This window comes from Mesoplodon mirus, assembly GCF_964341445.2.
Source record: "Mesoplodon mirus genome assembly, chromosome: 1".
NCBI lineage: Eukaryota > Metazoa > Chordata > Mammalia > Artiodactyla > Ziphiidae > Mesoplodon > Mesoplodon mirus.
In genome coordinates, this window is record NC_138976.1 from 224,049,764 (window position 1) to 224,062,486 (window position 12,723).

Consider the following 12,723-nt stretch of genomic DNA (forward strand, 5'->3'; position numbering starts at 1 on the left):
CTTTCAACTGGACTATACATAAGTCCTGATGGACTGTCCTGGGAAACTAAGTCCTGCAGAAAAAATTTTAGAAATCTGTAATTTTGTTGACTTAAAAAATCCAAACAGGGCTTCCCTGGTGGCGCAGTGGTTGGGAATCTGCCTGCCAATGCAGGGGACACGGGTTCGAGCCCTGGTCTGGGAAGATCCCATATGCCATGGAGCAACTAGGCCCGTGAGCCACAACTACTGAGCCTGCGCGTCTGGAGCCTGTGCTCCGCAACAAGAGAGGTCGCGATAGTGAGAGGCCCGCGCACCGCGATGAAGAGTGGTCCCCGCTTGCCGCAATTAGGGGAAGCCCTCGCACAGAACCGAAGACCCAACACAGCAAAAATAAATAAATTAATTAAAAAAGGAATCCTCTAAAAAAAAAAAAAAAAAAAAAAAAATCCAAACAAACTGGGCTTCCCTGGTGGCGCAGTGGTTGGGAGTCCGCCTGCCGATGCAGGTGACACGGGCTTGTGCCCCGGTCCGGGAGGATCCCACATGCCGCGGAGCGGCTGGGCCCGTGAGCCATGGCCGCTGAGCCTGCGCGTCCGGAGCCTGTGCTCTGCAACGGGAGAGGCCACAACAGTGAGAGGCCCGCGTACCGCAAAGAAAAAAAAATCCAAACAAACATATTTTCATCTAGGAAGTAAGAATCTGACAATGACAAAGACAATTGATAGAGATAAATATCTTACATAATCTTCCTAGTTATTTTTGTTTTTGCATATTTCTCTGCCAGTCTATTCCCATAAGCATTCATAGTTTTGTTAGTTGTTATTATAGTCTACATTCAGCGTGTAAGAGGATTGTTTTCACTTACTGTTATCCCAAATATTTTTTCACATTTCAATATATCTCTCAAATTCTGTATTTAAAATGTTGCATGATAGTCCATGCTTATGATAAATCATGAATTATAATTTTCTAAGCTATTTCTCTGTTTCTGGACATTTAGTTGCTTTAAAGATTTCTTTATTACCAGTAATACCTTAATAAATATTTTTATGTCTACCACCTTTTTTTTTTTCTCGCACATTTTTCCTTAGATTAAATTTTTATGAGTGGGATTAGTGGGTTAGAGTTTGAGTGGGTCTACACCTCTTGATATGTGTAAAGGCCAGCGTTTTAAAACCTCTGACAGGGGCTTTGGGGTCCTAACTGTAGAACAGAGCTGTGGCCTCCACGTGGAGCCCCATCACGTTCCTTTGGATTCAGTAACCAATGGTCCGTCCTCACCGTATTTGGGCACTGTCCCAGGTCCCAGGGCCACCTGTGACCTTCCCCCTTGCATCTGCTGATGGTGCCAGTTAGTGCCTCGGGGCTGTGAGGCTTGTTCTCTGGTTCAGCCTGGCTCAGCCTGGCTTCTCGCCTTCCGTGGAAGCCACTGAACTGACAGTGTCCTGAAGGGATCGTCCAGCTAGGCTGAGCCCCGTAAGCCTTCAGGTTCTAAAATACTTGCAGTAGTGCTGCGGAGGCTGCCTAGGGTTCCCGTGGATTTGGATGGGGTTCTCAGGACCTTCCGTGACCTGGCGCCTGCCTACCAATCCCTCCTGAAGTGCCATTGCTTCTCGGCACGCCTCCTCTGCTGCACCCAGACTAGACTCTAGTCTGGCCCAGGGTGATGCCCTGGCTGCATCTACTCCTGGCTCTCACCCGAGTTGCTCCCTCACCCTCTGCCTTTCCAAGCCCTGCTCCTGCCTTTAGACTCGACAGTAGTTGCACTTCCTCCGGGCCCTGCCTCTGCCTTGCAGCGTGCTGTCCCTCTGCTGCAAACTCTTACAGTACCTTTAGTCCCCACTCCAGGACTTCGCACACAATTGTAAGCTTTCTGGTAAAGTTCGCGCTTGACATTTTCAACTCTGGAAGATAATCGTCCACTCCATGAGGGCAAGAGCCAGGTCAGTCTCCCCTTCTAAATGCCTCAGAGCCTCGCTTCGGTGCTGAGCCCTGTGCCAGAGCGCAATAAATCTAATGTGACCCATGAAATCAAAATATAAGTGCACCGTGATGCCGTGTCAGAGTGTCTTAGCCATTCTTTTCTTATGTATTTTTAACATAAATGCCCATATTCAGACATTCCTGAGGATCTTCTTAGACTACTCGTACATGGACCATGCTCAGATCTTCTCTATCTGGTTGCAGTTTGGGGGTTATAAAAATAAGTTAATGTTGGAAAACCATAAGCTGGTCACTTTATTTCTAAGTCCTTGATATGCACTCGGGTGGGAAGGGTGATTGGTGGACATGATGACAAGCAGTAAGAAGTACTGGAATGAAAGTCTGTCTGGTCTTTAAAAGACAAGCGTCTCTGGCCCCTGGAGCAGTGCTTGACTTGTGAAATGATGTCTTCTGCTATTCTGGTTCTTGAAAAATTGGTCCCAGGCTTACCCTGCTGTCTTTACAGCTCACTTTGCTTCTGATCATCGGGAGTCCTCAGGGGAAGCCACCTCAATGCACCCTGGAATTCCGAGCTCTCCTTGTTCTCCAGGGCATGGCCTGGCACACAGGGGACCCTCTGGCCGGGAGTCAGGAGCTTCCAGGCTGGGCTGGCTCTGCTGCCCGCCGCTGCACGGCTCTGCCCGTGCTTGGGTCTGGGCGCGCTCACTTGTAAAATGACATGCCTGAATCAGGCCATCTCTAGGCTCTTTTGTAACTGAGATTAAAAACAAAATAGTTGAAACTGTCTTAAGAGGGTGAGCTTTGGTACCGTTGCTCGCTAAAAATGAGAACTAGGCTCTCTGACACATTTAATGACATGTGTTAGTATGTGTTAGAACTTTACACTTAACTTGCATTTCTTTCTTTCTTTCTCCTTTTTTTTTTTTCTAGCCAAACATCATGTCAATGGCAACAGAACAGTTGAACCTTTCCCAGAGGGAACACAGATGGCTCTATTTGGTAAGATAACAACTCTGAAAGAAAACCCAAATTGTGTGCAAAGACCAGTGCCAAGTTTCTGAGTTTTAGCAAGTGTCCTCAGGGCTTCAAAATCTGGGCTCTTCTAGATATTTACAAGTCGTTGCAGCCAAAAAACTATCAAGTTCTTAGTATATCTGGGATCAGAAAAGCTCATTCTATAGAATTTAGTATGCTTTCCTTTCTCACTTTGCAAATCAAATATCAAACTGTGTATTTACTATTTCTTATGTCCACACTGTGAATTAGCCTGATAATTTAGGAGTTGAGTTTTTCTTTCCCAGGACGGATTTTTTTCCCATATATATATATATCTTTATTAAAGCTGGGATTCAAGGAGTTTTGAGGTGTTATTCCACAAAAAGCAATAATCTAATTGAATGGTCTCTTTCTCTTCCATTATGAATGGAGCATATTCCTTTGTTTGTTTCTTCTGGTTCCTTCCCCTTAGCCTTTAGATAGATTCTATGATCTCTTTCATCCTAAAAACCTGAATTCCCCTTTCTTCATGCCCCCCTCCAGCTTCCGTCTTCCCCTGGTCCTGATGGAAGTCTCCTACAAGGGCTTTTGATGTAAAACTGCTTTAGGCATTGAAGTGTCTTTGAGCCAGAAATTAGCCTCCTGACAACACTGTCTCTAAATTAGCATATTCAGGATAAAATGTTTCCCTAATCCCAGAGTTAGTCATCACTGATGATTAACAGTTGGAGAGTTATGAAACAGGGACCCACTTCTGCCTAGGTGTTTGTAAATCTTGCTCTGTATGGGCTATCACCTTTTAAAATGTACTGGTCAGTGATTAGGAGTTATTATGTTCAGAAATTTAAATGGAGAATTTGGTTTTTGAAGAAAAAAGCATCAATGGTCGCTATAAGATGTCGGCTAACTATTTGATTTGTTAACTTTCCTCTGAGAAATTATGTTCCGATGATGCCATTTTACTTAAGTTGTAGGCCTAGCACAGTGTCTGTCACCAGGGGACAACAAATGTCACATCAATGTTCAAAGGGTTCTTTTGATGATTTTTTTTTTGTCTTTCAGATTTGTGAACCCCTAGAAACTAGGTTAGAAACTAGGTTCCATGTCATACTGGGAAATGTAAAATGAGACTGACCTGTCATAGATTTCCCCCTGTTGTGGTATTGGAGGAAAGCCTCCTTCCCAAAGGACTGATGACATTGTTTGCCACAGAATTGGAAATATCAGTGAATAAAGCTCCGTGGCGAGGTTATTATTACTATTACTTTGTCAAAGGTTTGGTTTAGAGTGGCTTTCCTAAAAATCCTAACCCAAGGCCTTCATTGTTTGACTCTGGGCAAGCAAATCCCCCCTCCAAGCCTCAGTTTTCTCACCTGTAGAATGGGAAGGCTGACGGGGTGCTCTGAGACCCTTCCCTTCGCTTCTGCATCTTCCATACTTGGGGCTGAAGACTCATCTGGCCTCAGGCAGTCCTGGGAAGCCCACTGTGAATGGCCAAGGGGTGTGGTTTTAAAAGAAATGAATCCTGTGCATAATTTCTACCAGTGCAGAACTATACAGGTGATAAAATAGAATATCTCTTGACATCTAAGGATTTTTGCCTTATTAGCACTGCTGTTTGGCTCTTCCAGATACTTAAATGAAGGCCTCTGTTTTGGTTAAGTGCGTGCAAGCATTTTCTATTTGTGTTTTCAAAACTGTCCTCACTTGATATGGCTTGTCCACCTGGCCTGCAGTGGAGCGAGGGAGTGGATGGGTTTTGGGGTGGGCTTCTGTCATTTGGGTTGTTTATAGCTGTACTGAATAAGTCAAACTAAGTGCACCTCTTTGACATATCTTGGGCATTTAATCCTCTCAGCACCTTGTAAGGCTGGTAGGATTACATAATCCCCTTCTCAGAGCGCTCACATGATTTATCACAGGTCTCTCAGCCAGAGATGGTGGAGCTTGAATTTGAGCCCAGGTCTAACAGGCCGGAAGTCCACGCTCTTTTTACCATGTTCCCTGACTCTTGGCCTGGTTACAGGAGTCCTGGGAGAGTCTGGTAGAGTCAGAAATGCCTTTCAGCTGGATCCATGCACAAAAGCATGATTTCCAGCCAAGCCAATTTAGCAAATTGATTTGTGAATTTCTGTGCATTCCCAGAGTGCTCTGAAGGACTCTCGGGACACAGCTTTTGCCAGGAAATACTGCTTGGAGTGACGTCTCCTACTATTTATCGTTTTCCCCCATTTGATTTTAGTAGCAGGTATTAATGTGCAGGAGAATGTCTTACACTGACTTGACTGTGAGATCACCAAAGCAGCAGTGGCACTTTCTACTTGTCCAAACCCATTCTTCCGCCTGGGAAGTCAGTATTTTATGCCAAAAGAGTATCACCAGTTTCAATTTCATTATCTATTGGTTAATCATTTGAAGGTACCTTACAGAATGCTGTCTAAATAGAAACTTTTAAATTTAATCCACTCTGAAAGTGGCCACTGAACGAACGGCCATTAGCATTTAGCTTAGGGTGGATGATGTAAGGAAGGGTAGAGTGAGAGTCAAGGGCAGGCTCCGTTCTGAAAAATGTATGAGTGTGTTATTATATCAAGTGACCAGACAATACATAGATGGCTCCTTACACGCTACTTCTGGCATGTAATCTTCACAGATTATTTTTAAAACAAAAAGACGTTCATTTTTTCAGGTTTTCTTTCATGGCCCAGTCAGTTTTATCCTTGTCTTGTTTTTCTGTGATCACAGTTCTTTAGCCTTTCTGTTGCCCTTTTCTCTCCTCTGCACTTTAGGACAATGACAATGAGGGTAATAGGCCTGCTGTCCCGGTGGGCTTCTACTCGTCTGTGTGTGATGCTCCCTTTCAAGTCAGCGGGAGCCCCTTTTTTACAGGCCGGAGAAGCGGAACCGAACATTTTGCAATTACTGAATATCTTTGTTCCAGGTGGCTGAGTGCCCTATGTCCGCCATCCCTTTAATCCCACCGCAGCCCTGTGAAGTGGGCATCACTGTGCTCTTTTAGAGACGGAGAAACTGAGGCACCCAAAGATGAAAGAAATATGGTCAGGTAGAGGGAATGCTTTCTCTGGCACGAGGACATCCACGTGACACTTGCCAGCATGCTGTGCCTGACTTAGATAACTGTGCCGGCTTGTGATAACTTCAGGAAAGTGACATCCTGTTGGCGGAGGGTCCCTCCGTCCTGGCAGAGAGCAAGCCTCCGGCCTCTCTGTGGTGGTCGTTCTTAAGCACGGAGCAGCTATTCACTTTATTAAAGGTACTCCGTAGTCAGGAAGATTTATCATTTCCAAATAAAATAGACATTTATTAATTGAGGAGAGTGCAGAGAAGTCAGGGGTTGGGGGCTCCAGTCTTAATCGGTGAAGAGTTTTAGTACAGTTTGAAAAAATGAAATACAGTTTTTTAAAACTTTCGAGTTCAGCACTTGACCATAACACTTATCGTCCAAACTAGGATACTTTTGAGAGTGAAAAGGGTGCTGGTAAAAATTATGTTAAAATAATGAGGTACGTACCGGAGGACTTCAGGCACATGGGATATAATGTCGCCCTCTAATGAGAGTGTATATTATAAGACATGGTGTCAAGAATCGTAAATACACATTGAGTAAAGTTGAAATGGAAAAATAATGAACTTAGAGCTATAAAATGAAATAAACAAATGAAAAAATTCCAATGCAGTAGACTTACATTATGTACCGTATAGCATCAACATCAGAAGTTACACTAACTTCCAGGATTTTACTCAGTAAATATTGTTATATTCTTTCTGAATCACTTGAAATGAACAGTTAATTCATATTTATAAAACCTGGCTGGTAGCATTTCAATAAGAGATGGGGAATTATCTGATTATACCCTTGCAGTTCTAATATTGTACTAATACTGTCCAATGATGTAGGGTAATGGACTCTCCATCAGTAGAGGTATTCAGATGAGAGATCGTTCCTACGCAGTTGGGAAGTGGAAGTAAATAGCCTTTAAGATCCTTTCTTCTCAGTTAATGAGAATTTTCTCTGTTTCAGAGTGTTAAACCTCTTTGGAAAAATTACTCCTAACTCTAAATTCTTTGATCGTATCATTTAGAAACCCATATCCCGGCTGTCTGGTGAGAGGTAAAATTCTGCAGTGAGAAACTGTAGTGGTCAGGAATTGATGGATACCAAGCAACCACAGCAGAAGTACCTCTGCGAATTCTTAGGGTCGCTGTAGGTTTTTAGGCTCCTACTAGCCTGATAGCGATGGCTCTGGGAACTCAAACCACTGCAAAACCTGTTCTCTGTATCAGGTTCTCTTGGGCTCTTCAAACAAGAGGGAGCAAGAGACAATCCAAGACATCATGAAAGTGTGCTATGATCTTGTTACACCTCTGTTTTTAGCCAGGGGGCCAAGATTTGCTAGACTCTTTCCTGACTAGCTGTGTGGAAGGACTGATCCCAGAGCAGAGGCCAGTGGCTGTCAGAGGCCCATAGGCAGGCCTCACTCTGGGGGACTCACCTTCTGTACCCCCAGGGAGAGGAGATCAGTGTCTGCAAGGTGAACCAATGATAAGATATTTCCCCACCCCCCCGACTTGAACTAGAGGTGAATTAGAAACAGCCACAGTTACTTTGTCTGCCAGCCAAGAAAACAGCATCGAAAGCAGCAGGCAATACGTCCGACTTCAATGGAAAATATATTGGTGTCTCATTGGCTAGGATCCAACATTATGTTGGTAAATAATCAAATCCCGGTGTGGCATATTTCTCCCTGAACCTTGACTGAAAACTATTGAAGACCATTCTGTGAGCTGTGGAGCTGCAGTCACTCATTCTAGGAAAAAGGCCAGAAAGAATGACTTTGAAATGTGTTTGTAATTAACTAAACAGTCTAAATTCACAAGATCGTTAGAACAGCAGGTTGCTAACTGGCGCAAAGTTCTTAAGTGAGGAGGCATTTGGGGAAACGAAAATAGGCCTTCCTTCCATGGTGACCTGAAGCACCTTTAAGGGACAGTAACTGGTCATCTGGAGACACGTAGGACACATTGTATTTTATGTACCTTTTTTGCGTGTGTGATGATCACATTTCCTTTTTGAGTATGAAAAGGTCTGATGATAATATAGGCAAAGGGGAAGAGACTTTTCAGAGCCTGTGTTGAAAATTCCTTTTGGTTTGTGTGGCACTGCACAGGATGGCCCTGGTCCTGCTCGAGAAGGCACAGGCGTGGTGTTGGAGAGGGTGTCCTGGAGTTGGGAGGGTGACAGCGTGGCAGCAGGAGTGCGGGTGGGGATTTCTGTGCCAAGAGAAGGGAACTGCACCCCGAGTAGAAAGGAGTGGGTCAAATAGTGTCTGACAAAGTAACACTTGTCTGGAGAGCACGTATCCATCAACCTCAACTACTTGGAATGCTTGTAAGAACCAGAAAGTAAGCACGCCCTGCCCACCAAAAGTTGCAGAGAAGTCCCCAGAGAACTCAGAATTCACTGAGGTCTTTGGAGTCAGATAGATCCTGGTGTGTGACTTTAGACGAGTTTCTTGGGCCTTGCTATAAAATGAAATAAGGGAAAATTAAAATATGTATAAGAAATGGCAAAATAACATACATTCGAATTAGGGGAATATTAGACCAAAGAAAAATATGAGAAGTAAGCTATGCAAAGAGGACATGCTATAATACTATATAATTTATAAACCTTGGCCACAAATGTGGCTCTGTAGTTCCTAGCGGCGACATGAAGATCAATTGGTTGTGTGATTGGTTTCAGTTTTTTAGAATTGGGGTAAAATATACATAACATAAAGTTTACCATTTTAACCATTTTTAAGCGCACAGTTCAGTGCACTTAAAAAGTGCATTCACATTGTTATGCAACCCTCACTGCCATCCGTCTCCTGAACTTTTTGTCTTTCCAAACTGCAATTCTATACCTATTAAATACTAACATCAATTTCCCCTCCCCACAGACCCTGCAGCCACCGTCTGACTTTCCTTCTCTACGAGTTTGACTACTCTAGGACCTCATATAAGTGAATCCTACACTATTTGTCCTTTTGTGACTGGCTTATTTCACTTAGCATAATGGCCTCAAGGTTCATCCAAGCTGTGGCATGTGTCAGAATTTCCTTCCTTCTTAAGGCTGAGTAATATTCCATTGAGTGCACACACCATATTTAGTTTATCTGTTCGCCTGTCAACAGACACTTGAGCTGCTTCCACATTTTGGCTATTGTGAATAATACCGTTATGAACATGAGTGTACAGATATCTCTTTGAGACCCTGCTTTCAGTTCTTTTGGCAAATACATCCCGAAGTGGAATGGCTGGATCATATGATAATTCCCTGTTTCTTTTTTTGAAGAGCCCCTGCATACCATTTTCCACAAAGACTGAACCATTTTACATTCCCATCAGCAAAGCACAGGGTTCCAATTTCTCCACATTCTTGGCAACACTTGTTATTTTTATTTGTTAATAGCCAGCCTCATGGGTGTGAAGTGGTGATTTTCAGTTTTACCTAATGATCCTGAAAATCTACATGATAGGGGGAACCATAAAATTTCTTGATTCTAGAACCAGAAAGAAATTTCTTTCAAGGTACTTATAAGGAGGACACTGTGATGTAAGACAGTCAGCAGTACTGCTGACAGCGCCCTTGGAGTGAGCATTGAGAGGAGATTCATGAGCCCTTGGTCACACTGCTCTTCTCTTTGGGCTCCTGACATCCACCAGGAACAATTCGGTCCACCTTCCCCCCACGGGTGCCACCGTGTGCTTCCCTGGCTTAACCCAGAAAGAAGTTACTTGTATTGTATCTAAAACAATCGATGGACTAGATAACTTTTAGGGAATCTTCTATCAGTGTTACTTCTTTCAGTGGAGTTTTAAAAAATATTTATTTTTTCATTCTTTATTGTGAAAAATTTCAACCATACATAAACGTAGACTAATATAGTGAAGCCTCACTAACTCAGCTTCAGCAGTTATCACTCAGGGCTAATGGGTTTCATCTGTAGTCCCATTCACTCTCTCTTCTTCATCCCAGGTTATTTCAAAGTAAATCTCAGATATCAGATCATTTCATCCAGGAATATTTTGGCACATACCTCTTTTTAAGAGCAGTTTTTAAGAAAACATACCACAACACGATTATCACACCTAAAAAAATAGTTCCTTAGTATCATCAAATATCCCATGAGTCCTATTTCCACTATCATCTCATAAATGTTTTTTCAAACCACCTGTTTGAATCAAGGTCCAAATAGAGTCCATACACTGCAATTGGTTGATATAAATAGTCTCTTTTAATCTCTAGGTTCACCTCTCTCTCTCTCTCTTTTTTTAAAAAATAAATTTATTTGTTTATTTATTTTTGGCTGTGTTGGGTCTTCGTTGCTTTCTCTAGTCTTGGCAAGTGGGGACTACTCTTTGTTGCGGTGCGTGGGTTTCTCATTGTGGTGGCTTCTCTTATTGAGGAGCACGGGCTCTAGGCGCACGGGCTTCAGTAGTCATGGCATGCAGGCTCAGTAATGGTAGCTTGCGGGCTCTAGAGTGCAGGCTCAGTAGTTGTGGCACACGGGCTTAGTTGCTCTGCAGCGTGTGGGATCTTCCCAGACCAGGACTCCAACCCATGTCCCCTGCATTGGCAGGCGGATTCTTAACCACTGCGCCACCAGGTCAGTCCCTCTCTCTCTCTATTTTTCCTTATAATTTATTTGTTTAAGAAACTAGATCATTTATTCTGTACTGTCTCCTTCAGTCTGGATTGAACGAACATGCTTGAAAAGCCTCTGTATTTTCTTCAAATTGGGAGTTAGAGGCCTGATCAGAATCCATAGGTGGGGTGTGTAAGCCGTCCAGGAGGCATTTAATAACTGGTTCTCTTTCTTTTGGTGAAGTTAGCAGCCCCTAATGATCATTGCCTTGACCTATTATTTTATTAGAAGCTGCAAGATGGTGACATTTAAATTCTTGCATTTCCCTTTATTTATGAACTGGAATATTTCTAAAAAGAAAAGTTCTCTTTATCAACTATTTGGTTACCTTGACCTCCAGTTGATTAGGAAAGCAGCTTTGTTTTTTCCTGGGTTTACCGTTTTGCTCCGTGTATCTGAGCATGGGTTAAATGTATATTCATGAGTCAGAAGCATATATAAGTATAGTTGCTTAAGTGATGGAAGCCTCTTTAATTTGACTGAATGACCATTTTCACTTGGGCATTTAATCAGATTATTGTCATTTGTAACCATTTGGTCAAACGTTTGAAAATAGAATCGCAGTAGACAGATTGCCTCTACAGATTTGGGTGAAACAAAGAAATAGGCACATAGTCAGGTGACAGAAGGTTATGTCTCCAGCAAAGCTGGATCTAAGGGGCAGCCATCTTCTCTCCTGTTCTCGCCCCAGATCCTGTGACCAGGGGACACGCTCCTGTGTGCATCCCGGTCTTGAACCTCAGCAGCCCAGGGTGAAAAAGCAACTCCAGAGAGGGCCTGAGGGCTGGGGGCCGGCTTGCTTCTGGATGTGGCATGCTTTCAGAGTATCAAAATGATGAAAATGGCTAAGCAGCCAAGAAATGACAAAGCCTCAGGAATGCTGCCCACTGCAAAGACTAACAGCTGGGCTCTTTCACCTGGAGCTCTTTCTCATGCTTTTGGCTTAATATTGTGAATGCGTTGGAGGGTAGCAGGAGACATGTTTGTCAGAGTGCATTTTCTCTGCTTTCCAGTTTTCACAGACAGCATAGGTGAAACTATCTGTGGTTCTCACTGCCAAACATTGTGGGATTCAAGAAGGGAAACTGTTTACTGGCTCACTTATTTTTTTCTCTCATTTTATTTTCATTATTTATTACTTGATGCATTTTTGTTTGTTTGTTTGTTTTTGGTAAGTTGTCTCAAATTCTTCTTTTGGAATGATGCAGTGTATAAATAAAGTAAATAAAAGTAAAGTAATTCCTATGAATGGAATTTCTTAGTCCAATACAACGTATAGTTTTTTTAAGGAAATCACAATCAAGCAGTGCCAGTTCTGTTTTTGCCAGGGATAACTGGAAATGTTAGCACTGAAACCCTAGGAAATGAGATTCAGTTGAAGTGACATGTTTGATCCATGCTGAGAAACGATCGTTTAGCTTGGCATGCCTTTGGCCAAAATAGTGTGCACAATGATGAAAGACCCTGTGAACTTTTTCTAAATTCTTGTGTCTGGAGGGACAGAAAAACCCCCGGTATCCATATACACCAGGAGCTATTCCACAAAACACCTTCCATTGTCCCCTTGTGTCATCAGTGCCCCAAGACTTAGATAAAGATCGTAGTTGATCAAGACCAAGTTTCCTTGTTGAGCCCGGTGACACTGGGACCTGCAGTGGTGCTTGCCAGATGGATATCCTTCTTGTGTACGTCCCACCATGTATCCTTCCAAGTCTCAGCTGTGATCCCAAGACTCATGATAATATGGACAGAATTAAATGATAGCTCATGGTAGACCTTATTGTGAACAAATGTGGCTTTCCACAGTCGTGCCTACTCAGGAATCAGTGCTGTTTTGTTTGTGGGAAAAAGACATTTTATTTTTTATTTTATTATTATTATTATTATTTGTGGTATATGGGCCTCTCACTGTTGTGGCCTCTCCCGTTGCGGAGCACAGGCTCCGGATGTGCAGGCTCAAGCGGCCATGGCTCAGGGGCCCAGCTGCTCCGCGGCATGTGGGATCTTCCCGGACCGGGTCACGAACCCGCGCCCCCTGCATCGGCAGGCAGACTCTCAACCACTGCGCCACCAGGGAAGCCCCAGACAT

The 12,723-nt window shown here is 43.3% G+C and overlaps 1 protein-coding gene across 3 annotated transcripts in view; it reads left to right on the plus strand.

Moving 5' to 3' along the window:
* MSRA (methionine sulfoxide reductase A) overlaps positions 1-12,723 on the plus strand; it is a 389,937-nt gene that overhangs the window by 146,624 nt on the left and 230,590 nt on the right. For 2 of the 3 annotated variants that reach the window (XM_082618736.1, XM_082618734.1), the window contains exon 2: positions 2,857-2,925. The exons of the other annotated variant lie outside the window; for it this stretch is intronic. In XM_082618736.1, the coding sequence (XP_082474862.1) occupies positions 2,857-2,925 (69 nt within the window). The remainder of the gene's footprint in view (positions 1-2,856; positions 2,926-12,723) is intronic. 3 annotated transcript variants of the gene reach the window in all.